This window comes from Hordeum vulgare, chromosome 3H (assembly GCF_904849725.1).
Source record: "Hordeum vulgare subsp. vulgare chromosome 3H, MorexV3_pseudomolecules_assembly, whole genome shotgun sequence".
NCBI classification, from domain to species: domain Eukaryota; kingdom Viridiplantae; phylum Streptophyta; class Magnoliopsida; order Poales; family Poaceae; genus Hordeum; species Hordeum vulgare.
In genome coordinates this window covers 992,573-1,010,458 of record NC_058520.1, presented here as the reverse complement: position 1 = coordinate 1,010,458, position 17,886 = coordinate 992,573, and the positions used below count along the sequence as shown (strand labels likewise).

At 43.8% G+C, this 17,886-nt stretch overlaps 1 protein-coding gene across 1 annotated transcript in view; it reads right to left on the bottom strand.

Annotated features, from left to right (window-relative positions):
* LOC123442347 (serine/threonine-protein kinase ATM) overlaps nt 1-14,664 on the bottom strand; it is a 46,992-nt gene extending 32,328 nt beyond the window's left edge. The window contains exons 1-29 of the mRNA XM_045118357.1: nt 14,578-14,664; nt 14,365-14,485; nt 14,156-14,299; nt 13,476-13,637; nt 13,200-13,398; nt 12,900-13,056; nt 12,679-12,815; nt 12,520-12,607; nt 12,312-12,418; nt 11,469-11,567; nt 11,326-11,382; nt 11,066-11,141; nt 10,630-10,713; nt 9,500-9,541; nt 9,316-9,386; nt 9,129-9,177; nt 8,338-8,415; nt 5,123-5,260; nt 4,949-5,041; nt 4,445-4,629; nt 3,586-4,192; nt 3,422-3,490; nt 3,143-3,307; nt 2,338-2,463; nt 2,128-2,255; nt 1,781-1,937; nt 1,571-1,617; nt 1,424-1,487; nt 1,246-1,320 (exon numbers count right to left, since the gene is read on the bottom strand). Coding sequence (XP_044974292.1) covers nt 1,246-1,320; nt 1,424-1,487; nt 1,571-1,617; nt 1,781-1,937; nt 2,128-2,255; nt 2,338-2,463; nt 3,143-3,307; nt 3,422-3,490; nt 3,586-4,192; nt 4,445-4,629; nt 4,949-5,041; nt 5,123-5,260; nt 8,338-8,415; nt 9,129-9,177; nt 9,316-9,386; nt 9,500-9,541; nt 10,630-10,713; nt 11,066-11,141; nt 11,326-11,382; nt 11,469-11,567; nt 12,312-12,418; nt 12,520-12,607; nt 12,679-12,815; nt 12,900-13,056; nt 13,200-13,398; nt 13,476-13,637; nt 14,156-14,299; nt 14,365-14,485; nt 14,578-14,646 — 3,594 coding nt within the window. The 5' untranslated portion in view covers nt 14,647-14,664. The remainder of the gene's footprint in view (nt 1-1,245; nt 1,321-1,423; nt 1,488-1,570; nt 1,618-1,780; nt 1,938-2,127; nt 2,256-2,337; nt 2,464-3,142; nt 3,308-3,421; nt 3,491-3,585; nt 4,193-4,444; nt 4,630-4,948; nt 5,042-5,122; nt 5,261-8,337; nt 8,416-9,128; nt 9,178-9,315; nt 9,387-9,499; nt 9,542-10,629; nt 10,714-11,065; nt 11,142-11,325; nt 11,383-11,468; nt 11,568-12,311; nt 12,419-12,519; nt 12,608-12,678; nt 12,816-12,899; nt 13,057-13,199; nt 13,399-13,475; nt 13,638-14,155; nt 14,300-14,364; nt 14,486-14,577) is intronic.
* Between the last annotated feature and the right edge of the window lie 3,222 nt (nt 14,665-17,886).

The window sequence follows — 17,886 nt, the reverse complement described above, 5'->3', positions numbered from 1 at the left end:
GTGTTCGCGACCTTGAGCGCATGGGGCTCGCCCTCAGACTCAGATGGCTATGGCTCTCGAGGACGGACACCGACCGCGCCTGGCAGGGTCTCGATCTGCAGTTCACCCCTGAGGAACGCGGCCTCTTCTACGCCTCCACAACCATGGCGATCGGGGACGGATCGACGACCCTATTTTGGGAAGACCGATGGCTCCACGGCCAGTCCATTCGCGAGCACGCGCCCTTGCTCTACCTATGCATCCCCAAAAACCGGAGGAAATCGCGGACGGTGGCGGAGGGCATCGGCGGCAACGCTTGGGCGCGTGACATCCACGGAGTCCTAGGCCTGCAAGAGATTGGGCAATACCTGCGGATATGGCACCTTGTGATGCACACCACCCTGTCTACCGAGCCGGACAGGCTCGTCTGGAACTGGACAGCCAATGGCATATACTCGGCGTGGTCCTGCTACCGGGCCACCTTCCACGGATCAACGACATGCCGCTCGTGGAAGCTTATATGGAAGGGTTGGGCGCCGCCGAAAGTGAAGTTCTTTCATTGGCTAGCAAACCAATACCGCTGTTGCGGCTCGCTCGCCATGGCCTTCATCACCACCCTTGATGCCTTCTATGCGACCAAGAGCCGGAGACGATCCGGCACCTGCTGCTCACGTGTCCATTCGCGAGGCAGACCTGGCATGAGACCCTCTCTTGGCTGCGCCTGCCGGCCCCGGCGCCAGAGCATGACGCCTCGCTCCAGGACTGGTGGCTTCGGGCGAGGGATGCCACGCCACACACGCTTCGCAAGGCGCTGATCTCTGTAGCGCTCTTGGTGCCTTGGATGATATGGAAGCATAGAAACGCGTGTGTTTTTGATCATGTAACCCCATCACTTGATGAGCTTGTTGACAGGATCAAGGATGAGTCCAGATGCGGGGCAAGGGTCGGGGCCAAAGGGCTCAGGGTAGCCTTGCCACCATCCTGGGACATCCACTAGATGTATAATATCATGACACAACTATTCTGCATCGCCTTCTATCATGAGAGCAATGCCCTTCCAGAACTGGGTGGTGGCTTTATGAAGATCGAACATCTCAGATCCCAGGATTTATGAAGATCCAATGTCAGCTGGAGCTGATGGCCTACTCATCTCGTTAATCAACAATTTAAGTTTGCTAACTTGTTAATGGCATCATTTTGTGTTGATATGTGGAAACATTCAGAATCAATTATCAAAACACAAAAGGCAGTAGAACAGACTATTACCTTAACAAGCGAAACTAGGCTCACTTCACAAGCAACCCACCGGAAGAGAATTGGACCCATCAGCTGGTCCAAATACTGGGTATGGAGAAGAAATCACAATGTGCAAATTTTAATTTGCCGCAAGCAAGTCATTCTCTTTTAGTAATAAACTGAGTAAAGTATGTGAATGTCCACTCACCTTACTTCGTGAAGCGTAGCAGAGCTTTCTCGAGATGGAATCAAATAAAGCATATTCTAATTTTCTGAAGCAAGTAACATGAAAAGAAAGAGTAAGCATGGTAATATTTCCATGAACCAACAAAAAGTTCATTTGTTGTGTAAGTACCGCTCAAAAGGCTGTATAGCAGCAACAGCAGAAATCATGAATGCACACTGCAACAGCAGACAGGAAAAAATTATGTTAAGTGAAAAACTTCAGTGCAGAGTCAGACAAAAAAAACACCAACACGAATTAGACATCAGTAGGCAAACGCACAATGGTGACACATGTCCCAGAAATACTTGGAGCTAAAAATCTAAATGAGAACAAACATACCTCAAATTCAACCTCCTCGCTGTATACAGACAAATGAGCTAGTGTAATGAGGACAGTTTCAATAACAGGAACAGATTGTGGACCAACAGCTAAGACTTCTCGAGATTTAACTGGAATCTCGCTGGAGAACTGCACCATCTTCACACCAATATTTGAGCTGACATTAACAGCACACTGGTAAGCTAACTCTCACGATTAGAGGTTGGCAATCTAAATGCCAATCATGATTGATGTACTAAGCCAGGGAATGGAAACACAAGCAAGTCAGTCTACAGGGAAGTAGGAGTTGACTAGCTGGTGTGTAGCCAAAGAAATTTAACAGCATTTTACCGTCATCAAACACTTACCAAACGTCACGAAACAATTCATCATGTCCTTCCCATGTTTGGAATAGCACAACCATTTTCCTAGCCAGATACAACCTAACACGATAATCAGTATCATGCAGCATGTTGAGCAAATGTCCAATCATATCCTGAAATGAGACTATTAAATTCATTATACACATAATTTGAAATGATAGTACGCGATAACAGAAAACGGAAAAAACATATCACCTGGGCACCATCAGGGAACAAGTGAATAAAGTGGGAGATGCAATCAATGAGCTTGATCCGGAAAAACCAATCTGTGATGCTTATCTCAGTACCCTTAGTCACCAAGTCTAATAGAATGTCCTGGTTCTGCAGATAGGGAGAACATATGTAGTAGTTACTTCCAGGTTCCAGCAGTGGATAAAAAAAATGTAGGGCAAGCACTATTACAGGTATTTGTTTGGGTCAATGGACCAATGAGGATTATGCAACCAGCTGGTTCCTACTGAAACCTGTCAGCGTCAGCATATTAAACTCTGATTTATTCTGAGTACAATGATTTATGAACGACTCTTATCATTTCTTACCCAATGATTTATGGGATTTCAAAGAAACTAGAAAGGAGCATTTCCTAGTTTGAAAGATGTTCTCTACATCCTTACTCTGGTACAATTGAGTATATTCAGTAGTTTGAACCACCAAACACAAATAATCAAGGAAATTGAAATCAATCGTCACTGCTCATTGAAGTGGCATGCAAATATCTAACAAAACATTAGGTCACCAGTAAAACTTGGAAGAGGAGGGGGAAAACATGTTCAGTGCCAACTCCACCTTATATAAATACATAACTGATCAAAATGTCCTTGCTCGACGTGCATTTTATTTTAAAGGAAGTAACAGCCTATTTAATAACATGGTTGACTGTGATTCGCAGGTTTTTCATGGCTTAAGTTCAGGAATCCACCAAGTGAACTTTTCATAGAAGACAACAAAACTAACAGAGAAACGTATTTTGCATAGTAAAATGATTATCCCAACTACCAACCTCATTTGAAACCTCATTATATGCTTGTGGCTTTCCATCAGTATTTTGTCCAACATCACGTGTAGCCATTAAAGTTCTTAACAAGGCATGTAAATGTGTTAAGCAGTCAGCAGAACCAAGTAGTAAACTTGCACATTTGTCCCTCATATTGAATATCAAATGGACCTGCATGACCAAACCCAAAAGGTTAAAAACGCATAAAGCTTGAGTAGGTAAAAACTCATAGGCAATAGCTTAACCACAAATTGGAGTATAATTCAATTATGGGTCAGACGGTACCACAGAAGATAAACTTTTAGATGAAGCAGAGATATTTTGGCAAAGATTAAGCAGGATGGCCTGGGAGACCTTCAAAAGGAAATAAAATGTTACAATTATAGTATATATAAGTAAAATAACAACAACAAAATGAACATGAAGCAGATTCTATTGCAAATTTGTACCTTGGTATCACTCTCTTTCTCCACTAAGTTGTATAAGATTTCCCATGTATGGGGTGCTGACACTGAGAAAAAAGTTGAAATAACACCAACTAGTTCAAGCTTCCACTCCGAAAGGCGTGACGAGATACCAATACTTCCACTTACACTAGCTGTGATAGAGTCAACCTCACCAGAGTCCGCCATATCAAAATCCATATCAACAACACTTTTGTGGCCAACAAAAGGATTTAGATCTTCTGACAAGTTGACAGAAGATATTGGAAACATTTTACTAGTGTTCTCACTATCAGAAGTATTCACGGAGCTAGAAAGACAAGAAAACAACTGAGAGAATTCCACCAATAGTTCATCAAGCAATTTAGTGACACCTTTGATAAGCTCAGAACTGGCTCTGTTACTAACACTCCGCAGTCTAAAAATTGGAGCAGAGAGGAAGGTCTGAAATGAGGATAAAATGGAGCCAGCTGTCTCAAATGCAGAGCCTACACTAGTAAGACCATGAGATAGTTCCTCGTGCTTTTTCATAACCATTGATATCATATATTTTATGATGCCAGTAACATAACCAAATAATTCTTTAAGAAATAAAGATTTTTCTTCTATTGCCCTGAAAGAATTCACAGAATAATATAAGGAAATTTTTTGGGAATACCCGGCAGGAGCACTGCCTATTCATTAACAAAAATAGAGAAATACAAGCGTGGAGTTATACAACATAAGACTGATTGGTACTACAGGAAAACATATAACAGTTAGTTTACTAGATTTGGTAAAGATTACTATGTAACTAGCTAAGTGATTGGTATCCTATTTGAATAAAAAAAATGACAGACAGATACATATGACCAGAAAAAGATACCTTGACAATAGCGCACAATGAATTAGATTGCAGAGTAGAGAACAACGGTATACAAGAGTACACAAGTCCGCTTTCTCAAGCTGTTCATTTGAGGCCATAAATTCTTTGAACTCCATAAGCTGATCAAGCAATTGCTGTTGGATATGCCCAGGAAGGTGTGCTCGGTTGCATTTATCAGATATAACCTGTTTAAGAAATGAGTAACCTTCTGTAAGCAACATACATGGAAGCAGTGGGACAAAAATCGAACATACATAACTATGTCATATTTGATTTCGTTTCATTTAGGTGTTTCACAATGAGATATGAGAAAATCTGAATATTTCTATTATTTACATATGTTTGCAGTGCCTGTTAAGTCAAATATGGCTTTCAGTTAACCATGAATTCAGATGACTTCATTCTAAGAATCAATGGCTTTCAGTTGCCTGTTTATAAGTTCAATGCAGACCCAAAACTGCTGCAAGAAAAGCAGGAAAACAATCAAGAACTAAAATAAATCACCTTGGAAGAACTTTCAGTACTGATTTCTGACAAGGCTTCCACAGAGTAACCTAGTTCGTCTTTGATAACCCAGTTCTCACCCTCGAGTAGCAGCTAAAAAAACAAATCAGTAGAAAACCACCAGATCGATAGATTTAGAAAAACTTAAGTGTACTTAAAAAAACTATAACATACCTTGGAGAAGTCCTTGCATTCATCAAACAGTTGGGATGCATCTGCTGAGTTAATGGCTGATGATGAAAAACCAGCACAGATAGAAAAAATGGCTTCAGGAATCATCACAACATTTTTCTCATTTAAAAGAGAGGATCCCTGCCATAGGAAGTATATCAGTAACTGAGCTTGAATACCTCACTAGCTATTTAAAATGGATGACTAATTCCCAGCCAGGAAGCGAAAACACAAATATAGTGGTGCAGAATGTACATAAGAAGATGGACAATACATGGTGATGAAATGCTAGAGTGGACCAAAGTCCAATTTGCTCTCTTGCTCAACATAGTGTTAACAAAAATAGTGTACGGTCAATAAAATAAGGACTACAATAATCATTACAGAGTAAGCAAATAAAGACCACAGTAAAACACATCACAATAACATAAGGAATAAACGTGAGCGTAAACTAGCTCAAAACAGATCAAGATAGACTTAAATAATCACACCATCAAGGAACTAATTTCAGCAAAACTCACATTCATTTTAGGCATGCAGTAAATCACATACAAACCATACTCCCTTGCAGAAGAGGAAAAAAGCATTTACGAGACAGAAGTCAACGGAGAAACAACAACAACAACAACAACAACAACCAAGCCTTTCAGTCCCAAACAAGTTGGGGTAGGCTAGAGTTGAAACCCATAAGATCTCGAAACCAAGTCATGGCTCTGGAACGTGGATAGCTAACTTCCACGCACCCCTGTCCATGGCTAAGTCTTTGTCGATATTCCAAACCTTCAGGTCTCTCTTAACGGACTCCTCCCATGTCAGGTTTGGTCTACCACGACCCCTCTTAACATTCTCAGCACGCTTTATCCGTCCGCTATGCACCGGCGCTTCCGATGGCCTCCGTTGAATATGTCCAAACCATCTGAGACGATGCTGGACCAGCTTCTCTTCAATCGGTGCTACCCCAAGTATCTCTCGTATATCGTCATTCCGTACCCGATCCTTTCTTGTGTGGCCACATATCCATCTCAACATGCGCATCTCTGCTACACCTAACTGTTGGATATGTCGTCTCTTGGTTGGCCAACACTCCGCGCCATACAACATCGCAGGTCAGATAGCTGTCCTATAAAACCTGCCTTTTAGCTTTTGTGGCACTCTCTTGTCACAGAGTACGCCAGAAGCTTGGCGCCACTTCATCCACCCAGCCTTGATTCGGTGGCCCACGTCTTCATCGATATCGCCATCCTTCTGCAACATGGACCCCAAATATCGAAACGTGTCTCTCTCCGGTACCACCTGCCCACCAAGGCTAACCTCTCCATCCTCGTGCCTAGTAGCACTAAAACTGTACCTCATGTATTCAGTTTTAGTTCTACTAAGCCTAAAACCTTTCGATTCTAGAGTCCGCCTCCATAACTCTAACTTTCTATTAACCCCCGTTCGGCTATCATCGACTAGTACCACATCATCCGCAAAGAGCATACACCATGGGATATCTCCTTGTATATCCCTTGTGACCTCATCCATCACCAAATCAAAAAGATAAGGGCTCAAAGCTGACCCTTGGTGTAGCCCTATTCTAATCGGAAAGTCATCGGTGTCGCCATCACTTGTTCGAACACTTGTCACAACATTATCATACATATCCTTGATGAGGGCAATGTACTTTATTGGGACTTTGTGTTTCTCCAAGGCCCACCACATGACATTCCGAGGTATCTTATCATAGGCCTTCTCCAAATCAATGAACACCATATGAAGGTCCTTCTTTTGCTCCCTGTATCTCTCCATCAGCTGTCGTACCAAGAAGATGGCTTCCATGGTAAACCTCCCAGGCATGAAACCAAATTGGTTTTTGGTCACGCTTGTTAACCTTCTTAAGCGGTGTTCAATGACTCTCTCCCATAGCTTCATAGTATGGCTCATCAGCTTGATTCCGCGGTAATTAGTACAACTTTGAACATCCCCCTTGTTCTTAAAGATTGGTACTAAAATACTCCGCCTCCATTCTTCGGGCATCTTGTTTGACCGAAAAATGAGGTTGAAAAGCTTAGTTAGCCATACTATCTCTATGTCTCCAAGGCCTCTCCACACCTCGATGGGGATACCATCAGGACCCATCGCTTTGCCTACTTTCATCCTTTTTAACGCCTCCTTAACCTCACACTCCTGGATACGTCGCACAAAGCACATGCTGGTATCATCAAAGGAGTCGTCTAGCTCAATGGTAGAGCTATCAACCTCTCCATTGTAAAGGTTGTCAAAGTACTCCCGCCATCTACGCTTGATCGCCTCATCCTTCACAAGAAGCTGATCATCTCCGTCCTTGATGCATTTGACTTCGCGGACATCCCTCGTCTTCCTCTCCCTGATCTTGGCCATCTTATCGATGTCCCTTTCGCCTTCCTTAGTGTTTAAACGTTGGTAGAGGTCCTCATACGCCCGACCTCTCGCTTCACTCACCGCCCGCTTTGTTGCCTTCTTCGCCACCTTATACTTCTCCATGTTAGCTGCACTCCTGTCCAGATATAGGCATCTGAAACAGTCCTTCTTCTCCCTACTAACCTTCTGGACCTCATCGTTCCACCACCAGGTGTCCTTAGCTTCCCTTCTACTTCCCTTGGTCACCTCAAACTCCTCTACAGCGACCTTCCGCAAGAAGGTTGCCATACTCGTCCACATCAAGTCAACGGAGAAAGCTGAGAAAAAATAGAAAAATAACCAAAAATGTGTAAACTATCAGTATGTATATTGGCACATAGAATTACTATAACAATGAGTTCATAAGTAGCGGAAAGTCCCTGCCTGATTCAGTTAGTAAGAGCAATGCACACTTCAACGCAGAAGCTAAGTTGAAGTGAATTATGAAATAGCATCTGTAAATATGTAAGATATAAACTATATGCAACCCTGAGCCATGCATTCACATTCTAGAACATGAGTGCAGCTAAACCAGGAGTTAACATAACTGGAGAGGAGGCAGAGTTTGGTCACATGTTTGTGGATTGAGAAGTATACATACAACAACAACAAAAACAAAAACAAAAACAAAGCCTTTAGTCCCCAACAAGTTGGGGTAGGCTAGAGGTGAAACCCATCAGATCTCGCGACCAACTCATGGATTGAGAAGTATACATAACTTGAACAAAAGTTTACAATAGATACAAATATTAAAAAAAGGGGGGGGGGGAGGGAGGGAGGGGGGCTAAATATAGGACCACCTTTGACACTGACTGAATCAACTCCAAAGTTGATCTTAGCAGATTCTTTCGAACAAGGCTAGCATTGGATAAATCGCCCTGCATAGCATGGTGTCAATTAACAAATGCATCCTTTGAGCGTATTTGAGATACATACGAAAATAAGGCAGCAGCTGCTTTATCTGATAATGGCAGATTACTAAGTAGGTCGTATGATTTGGACTAGTACATCGAACCTGAGCTGATATTATTCTGTGCTGATTTATAAGTCCCTACTATCATACATTCATACTGTCCTGTTTACCTACTGATCAGTTTGGCAAGCATGGAAAATATACAGAGCCAGGAGCAGCTTCAATATTTTTCAACTTTAGCATAAACAATATGGGACCATGTGAACAATTTGGCAAGCACTATCGGTGAGCTGCGGCCACTAATATAGAAAATTATGAAACAACATGCGCATACTAATTTTCAGAATGACCAGCAGTAAATCATATAAAGTTTCTTACACAACAGAACTCCGTTTGGGCGGAATATAACCAAATTTAATTGAACAATTTAAATTTGGGCACCAAGCAAACCTAGCAAACTGGGAAAAAAATCTCATAATGTCCTTTCTTTTGCCCAATTCTTCTGTGTTTACCTTAAGTTGGGTGTAATGATTTAAGAACCCTCGATAAAGAGAGAAGTTGCAAAAGGGTAGGGTTTAAGATAACAACTAAAGCTGCTTTTTCGAAAAAAAAATGGGGTCAAGTCCACCATATTCAGGGCTCTAACTAGTTAAAGTAGTACAATGATAGAAAACATACCTGCAAACCTATCCTTGAGAAGTAGCAAGCAATGAAGTACAAAGCAGACCTGGAGCAAGAATGATCAATAGAGTATAAACATGAGGAATAGCACTACTAAGCTACCACAAATATGGCAACTAGCAGCTACCATAGCCATAAGGAAATCAACATGAATGAGTTAATGAAAAAGAAGGCATAGGCATACGATGATGGCGATTGTTTAAAAGTTTGCAGGTTCCATGTATCTTCTGACACAACTGAAGTACGGACTTGATCCTGAAAGAAGGAAAGCAAGAAAAATTATAGAAGTTTAAAAACAACTAATGATGGCTATAGGTCATACACAGTATATAATATAGCATGTTGTGAGCTCGGGTTCAGAAGCTCACCCGCATGATCATTCCACCCAACAGATTCAGAGCTGAATCAGCCTACAAAAGTGCAGAGTAAACACTATCAGGGTGTAAAGTAGATAGATGTAGTGTTATGTAGCAAGTTAAAGCTTAAATTTGCAATGGCAAGTAACACCTCCCACCACCACTCACAATTATACAACAACAACAACAACAACCAAGCCTTTCAGTCCCAAACAAGTTGGGGTAGGCTAGAGTTGAAACCCATAAGATCTCGAAGCCAAGTCATGGCTTTGGAACGTGGATAGCTAACTTCCACGCACCCCTGTCCATGGCTAAGTCTTTGTCGATATTCCAAACCTTCAGGTCTCTCTTAACGGACTCCTCCCATGTCAAGTTTGGTCTACCACGACCCCTCTTAACATTCTCAGCACGCTTTATCTGTCCGCTATGCACCGGCGCTTCCGGTGACCTCCGTTGAATATGTCCAAACCATCTGAGACGATGCTGGACCAGCTTCTCTTCAATCGGTGCTACCCCAAGTCTCTCTCGTATATCGTCATTCCGTACCCGATCCTTCCTTGTGTGGCCACATATCCATCTCAACATGCGCATCTCTGCTACACCTAACTGTTGGATATGTCGTCTCTTGGTTGGCCAACACTCCGCTCCATACAACATCACAGGTCGGATAGCTGTCCTATAAAACCTGCCTTTTAGCTTTTGTGGCACTCTCTTGGCCAACACTCCGCGCCACCACCACTCACAATTATAACAAAGAAAAATATCGCTAGTGTACGCAAAGGCAGGGAGTATGTATGCAGAGTTCAATTTCAGTATGCAAAATTCTATTTTTATTACCAATACCAAGATCACTCAATCTTGGGGAGCATCACTACATGCTTATCTTTGCAGTCACTATGAATTCAAATGTTGGTGGGCGTCACTAAACATCCAAATCTTTGTGGTCATCTAACAGCAACGAACAATCCAGTACAAGGATAAAGTCACTCAGCTAAGATCAGCTATTAGTGCAGGGTTTGAATGAAAAGCATCTGGTGTACTGACTGGCAATGACATCGCACTTCTGAATGAAGTGTTCAAATGTCCAAAAATATAGGGGTTGAAAGAACTGCAATAGGGAAAAGAAATTTACTGGAACTCACCACTAGAGCTGTGGGGCTAAACAAAGGAAGTGCATGAATGAGGGCATTCCATATATCTTGCCAGTAACCTTCAACAGTTGACATCTGCAAAATATTCGATTATTATGGTTGACAACAGTAATGAATGATACAGATACTTGCAATTTCATCAGGAATACTTGCAGTCTTGTTGGTGTATTATCCCTCATAAAATATTCAATTATTACTTCAACTTTTTAATGTTATCTAATCTGAAAGATACAAGCTGAAAAAAAAAAGTGAGTCCAAATTATTCTAGAGCATGCATATAAGATAATGGGGATGGCATATGTTAGAGGTGGATCCTCTTTAGCCCTGATCTAGTTAACCAGTATTTCCATAGCAATAGATGTAGGTACCAAGAACTACTGAAATGCAAGTGGCATAACAGAAAGTTAATGTGGATTTCAAAAATAACCTCGCTTTTTGTTAATAAACAGTGTGATTCCTCCCTAGTATTCACTATGAGCATCGCAGAGAACTCCTTGAGTGCCCTGTTAAGATATTGATAAGCAGGCAGTTCACTAATTAGCAAGTTATATAGAAGATCTAACTTGGTGCTTACATATATTCCACATATCTGGTAACAGTAGTGTATCCACTATACTCCAGACAACAGCCCTAGGTGTTTTAAGACATCAACAAACTCCCAAAATATTCACTACCACCAAAACAAACCTGATAATCCAAAGCAGTGAATCCTGAGAACGTATGACGTTTGCCTTGCTCAAAGCACTGGATAAGCATAGCAAAGTCAACTGAGATGGTACGACATATAATTGCATTAACCAAAAACTATGGCAAATTGTAAGTACAATTACCTTTTCAAGGATTGACAGCATGCTTGGAGCCAACTGATCAACAAAGTTTTGTCCACTCGATATCCATACTTGTGAACAAGAAGACATACGGTACCAATCCTGTGCAAAAAAAAAATCCATTAGTTGGGTAGTGTTCCACACGAGCGTACCCCCCCCCCCCCTCGAAATACCCAAAAAAAATCCATATGAGACAGTACCACCCCCTAGAACACGTAGGAGGTGCATGTGGTGACACAGGGGGTAACAGAGCTTTCTCAATGGTTAAGAGTTGACCACACGAGGGTCAGTGCTTTCTCAAAAAAAATCCATTAGTTGGGTAGTGTTCCACACGAGCGTACCCCCCCCCCCTCTCGAAATACCCAAAAAAAATCCATATGAGACAGTACCACCCCCTAGAACACGTAGGAGGTGCATGTGGTGACACAGGGGGTAACAGAGCTTTCTCAATGGATAAGAGTTGACCACACGAGGGTCAGTGCTTTCTCAATGGTTAAGAGTGACTCGACTAGTCTACCAGTCGATACCTGCCTTTCCAACTAGAAACATCGACTAGTCAGTGAACCGTCAATGTCTTGGTGACTAAATTGACTTCTCAACTAGAATACAGATGTTTTCCTTTGTCAAGAGTTACTCAAATTAGAGAGAAACAACTAAAGGCATGGAAAGATACACACAATAAAGCATCTAATAAAAGAAGTTACTGAATCTTGGTTAAGTAAATGCAGTTGTAAGAAGGTTCAGGCCTGGAAGGCACCATATTCAGGGTACACATCTGAGAATTCATATAAGGAAGATAAAGGATGTTTTCTTACAGGGATAAAAATGGTGTCATATATAGCTTACCAACATAGAGATCCTTTTTTTAGGCTATTCGTGATGCGGCTAATAACATCCTCCGTCTTCAATTTTTTCTCATCATCTCCTCTCATTGGTGCGGGGGATTTATATGCCTATACAGTTATAAAAGGTCACTTGTATATTATTAAAAGGATGCTGAGTTACTACAAGATTCAGAAGAGTTAAGTTAAAGTTGTGTGTGCATATCTATTACCTGATAAAAAACAGTAGCAGATAGATCCATTAGCTCTTCCAAAGAGCATCTTAAGGACACGTCTTTCGCATCTCGAGATGCCTCACACCTACATTTATTGAACTTAGTAAATGAAGAACCCAAAATCATAACTCTGAAAAGCATAGCAGTAGCCTTTACCATAATAAACCTGCTTCAGTGTTAACATTTTGATCTAGGTCGTCCATGATGACACCAAGAAGGTTTTTTCTTTCCAAAACCTTTGGAATAGCTCTAGCAAGCTTCAACTGAATTTTCGCATATGCGATGAACAAACTCTGGAAGCAACAGTAACACCACAATGAATCAGACATAAAAAATGTGAAACAAAGTTTAAACAATGCAAGTCAGGTCATGAGAACCTTCAGCCGCAGATCACGAGTCATCAGCCACGAACGCAATATAAAATCTTGAACTGCATTATGGATCTCCACAGATTTGTCTCCAAGGTTTGGTCCATCCATCAGTAAAAACGTGTTAACACATTCCATAAGTTTGCTAGTCAGCTTTCCATCCTCCCTGATTCCACAAAATCAATACATAATTTTCCAGGTGAGAGAATTGACAAAGAGATGCTATTAAAATGAACAGGCTGCTGCTCTTCTTAGGAATTAAAGGGGTTCAACAGGAGAGCGGAAAGGACTTGGTCAGAGACTACTTGCCTCCTAATGTGTGAGAATATTGCACAGAATCCATTAACAACCTCGTCCCTCATGGTGTCAGGATAGTCGCCAGGTGGGTTTTCAAGTAAAGCATGGAGAGTCCACGTGCAGCGGAAGGATTCCTCCTTTGAGCTGGCTTGATTGCTGAAGTTTGCATCAAAACCAGTCGCAACCTTCTTCATATAGAGCACTACAAGATCTGGCGAAGACACGGAATTTTATTAAGAAGAAGAAAAAAATATGAAAACGGGGAGGACCGTTGATATGGCAACTCACTGCTGTATGTTCGAGGTTTCATCTGATAGCGGTACTCGTTGACAGTCAAAAGCTGGCGGAGGATGGGGCTGTACTCTAGCTGAAAGCTGGGAGCATCTTTTATGACCTCCAATATATGACTAAAAAGCTGCTTAGCAACTGAAATCAAAAGTAAGGAGTGCCCTGCAACAACAGTGAACCGTCCTTAATGGCATGCACCTTACGCTCCAGCATATAGTCCATAAAGAAAACTCAATCTGTTCAATGCAATGAAGCGCTTGCGTTTTCTCGGAAAAAAAAAAACAATTGAAGAAGCGCTTGCGCAGAAGTCTAGTCTAGTCTAGTAGATAAAACAATGAAGCATAATGGTAGGGTAGCAATAGCAAGTGCTTAAAACCTGCACGGTTCATACATACAGCTAGATGAAAAACAGAGTGCTGAAACCACAAACAGAAGATGCAACACCCAATAATGCTGTGTGGTTAAGAGGAGAGTGAGTTACTGCTGGTACATTATTATGCATGAGTAAGAAGAGATGGCAACAACAAGTATAGCGCATTTGACATGACTCCATTAGTAAGCTGCTATGTATGTATTGTATGTATGGTGAAGAAACAATGGGCGCTTACCATTTCTTCTTGAGAGCCTGGATACCAAACTTGTTAGTGTAGTAAAATGATGACAGAGACGGGCATATGTACCTGAGAGCCTGGCGTCCTCTGCACAGCGGACGGCGGCGCGGAGCATCCCGGCGGCGGCGCTCCTGGTGGCCCCGCGCCTCTTGGTGGCCATGTCGGCGAGGACGCACTTGGCGAGGGCGGTGATGAGGAACGGCCACGTGGCCCCTGCGGAACCAACAGCTTTAGAATCCGCCCGAGATGGAAATGGAAGAAGCGAGCAGGGGAGGTACCTGAGGCGAGTTGTCCTGGCTTGGCCCTGGCGGTGGCGGTGGCGGTGTTGCGGGCGAGGAGGCGGCAGAAGGTCGGGGCGCGGTCGCCCTGCAGCCACGTCCCCAGAAGCTTCACACCTTCCTGCACGGCACGGCACGGCAGAGAGGTCATCGGAGGAGGTCGTCGGAGCAGATTTGGGGGCAGGGCAGGGCAGAGGAGAAGGGGGCACTCACGTCGCGGGGCCTCGCGCGGTCGGAGGCGAGCTTCTGGACGACCACCTCGACGTCGAGCGCGGTCGCCATCGCCGCGGCCCACCGCCGGCGGCGACGGGGGCTAGGGTTTGGCGGCGGCGGAGGGAGGTTTTTGAAATATGGGTTTAGACAAAGGGGAAAGGGGAACTCCAATCAAATGCTGTTACTCTTTTTTACTTTCACCTTTGCGCTCTCTCTCTCTCTCTCTCCTTTTTGAATCTCTAACCAAACAATACCAAATCTGCGAGTTTTCACAAGGTCGTTACGGGGTTTCCCGAACATTAAGATTGCACTGGAATGCAAAATGAGTGACCAATAACATAAAAATTGGCTACCAAATATGCGAGTTTTGGCTAGACTTTCCTAAACGTTCGAATCGCCGCGACACCCAATATCAATGAGTAATAACATAAAAAACTGCCCAGAATGGACCAACTTTGCGAGTCTTCACGAGGTCACCGTAAAGGGACCCAGGGTTCCCCGAACGTTCGGAGCCCTCAGACTCAAAATCCGTGTGCAATAGCACAAAAAACTAGCCAAAAAATTCCAAATATGTGAGTTTTGTCGAGGTCCCCGTAACCAAACCCCAAAAGTTACGGAATGTTCGGATCGCTCCGGATCCAAAACCAATGAGTAGTATCATAGAAAAGTAGCCACGATGAACCAAATCTGTGAATTTTCAGAAGGTCACCGTAACGGGGCCCGGGGTAATGTTCGGATCGTCCTTGGACTCAATATCAGTGTGTAATAGCATAGGAAACTGCACAGAATGTACCAAATCTTCGAGTCTTTATGAGGTCGCCGTAACGGGACCCCGGGATTCCCTAAATGTTCGGGTTGCCCCGAGACTCGAAATCAGTGAGTAATGGCATAGAAAACTGGCCAGAATATGTCAAATATATGATTTTTGTCGAGGTCCCTATTGTTGGGTAACGTAGCATAAATTCAAAAAAATTCTACGCATATTCAGATCTTCCTATGAAGAGACCAGCAATGAGAGAGGGGTGAGAGCATCTTCATACCTTTGAAGATCGCTAAGCGGAAGCGTTGCTAGAACGCGGTTGATGGAGTCGTACTCGCAGCGATTCCGATCTAGTGCCGAACTACGACACCTCCGCGTTCAACACACGTGCAGCCCCGTCACGTCTCCCGCACCTTGATCCAGCAAGGAGGAGGGAGAGGTTGGGAAGAACTCCAGCAGCACGACGCGCGTGGTGTCGATGGAGAGACGAGGTCTCCCAGCAGGGCTTCGCCAAGCACCGGCAGAGAGGAGGAGGAAGAAGAGCAGGGCTGCACCGAGGGAGATGGAAAAGTCTTATTCCAAATGGCCAAAAGTGCCCACTATATATAGGGGAAGGGGAGAGGGGGTGCCACCCCTAGGGTTCCCACCCTAGGGGGTGCGGCAGCCCTCCCAGATGGGTGGTGCAGCGGCCAGAGGGGGGAGGAGGGGGTGGCGCACCAACTGATGGGCCTTAGGCCCACCTGGCTTAGGATTTGCCCCCCCCCTTTTCTCTCCCTTGCGCAATGGGCTGAGTGGGGAGGCGCACCAGCCCACCTAGGGGCTGGTTCCCACCCCCACTTGGCCCACCTTACCTCCCGGGGTCGTTGTCCCCCTTCGGTGGTCCCGGTGGTCCCGGTACGTTACCGGTGATGCCCGAAACACTTCCGGTATCCGAAACCATCCGTCTTATATATCAATATTTACGTTCGGACCATTCCGGTGCTCCTCGTGACGTCCGGGATCTCATCCGGGACTCCGAACAACTTTCGGTAACCTCGTATAACAATTCCCTATAACCCTAGCGTCATCGAACCTTAAGTGTGTAGACCCTACGGGTTCGGGAGACAGGCAGACATGACTGAGACACCTCTCTGGCCAATAACCATCAGCGGGGTTTGGATACCCATGGTGGCTCCCACTTGCTCCACGATGATCTCATCGGATGAACCACGATGTCAAGGATTCAATCAATCCCGTATACGATTCCCTTTGTCTATCGATATAGAACTTGCCCGAAATTCGATCGTCGGTATACCTATACCTTGTTCAATCTCGTTACCGGTAAGTCTCTTTACTCGTTCCGTAGCACGTCATCGTGTGACTAACTCCTTAGTCACATTGAGCTCATGATGATGTTCTACCGAGTGGGCCCAGAGATACCTCCCCGTCACACGGAGCGACAAATCCCGATCTCGATTCATACCAACCCTACAGACACTTTCGGATGTACCCGTAGTGCACCTTTATAGTCACCCAGTTACGTTGTGACGTTTGATACACCCAAAGCACTCCTACGGTATCTGGGAGTTGCACAATCTCACGGTTGAAGGAAAAGATACTTGACATTAGAAAAGCATTAGCATACGAACAACACGATATAGTGTTAGGCTTATGATTGGGTCTTGTCCATCACATCATTCTCCCAATGATGTGATCCCGTTATCAATGACATCTAATGCCCATGATCAGGAAACCATGATCATCTATTGACTAACGAGCTAGCCAACTAGAGGCTTGCTAGGGACACATTGTGATCTATTTATTCACACATGTATTACTGTTTCCTGTTAATACAATTATAACATGAACAATAGACGATTATCATGAACAGGGAAATATGATAATAACCATTTTATTATTGCCTCTAGGGCATATTTCCAACAGTCTCCCACTTGCACTAGAGTCAATAATCTAGTTACATTGTGATGTATCGAACACCCATAGCATTATGGTGTTGATCATGTTTTGCTCGTGGAAGAGGTTTAGTCAACGGGTCTGCAATATTCAGATCCGTGTGTACTTTACAAATATCTATCACTCCACTCTGGACATGGTCCTGGATGGAGTTGTAGCGGCGCTTGATGTGCTTCGTCTTCCGGTGAAACCTGGGCTCCTTGGCTATGGCAATGGCTCCAGTGTTATCACAGAAGAGTGTCATAGGACCCGACGCGCTTGGAACCACTCCAAGGTCGATGACGAGCTCCTTCATCCAAATTCCTTCATGAGCCGCTTCTGAAGCAGCTATGTACTCCGCTTCACATGTAGATGCTGCCACGATTTCTTGCTTGCTGCTGCACCAGCTCACTGCCCCACCATTTAACACATATACGTATCCGGTCTGTGACTTAGAGTCATCCGGATCTGTGTCGAAGCTAGCGTCGACGTAACCCTTTATGACGAGCTCTCCGTCACCTCCATAAACGAGAAACATTTCCTTAGTCCTTTTCAGGTACTTAAGGACATTCTTGACCGTTGTCCAGTGTTCCATACCCGGATCACTTTGGTACCTC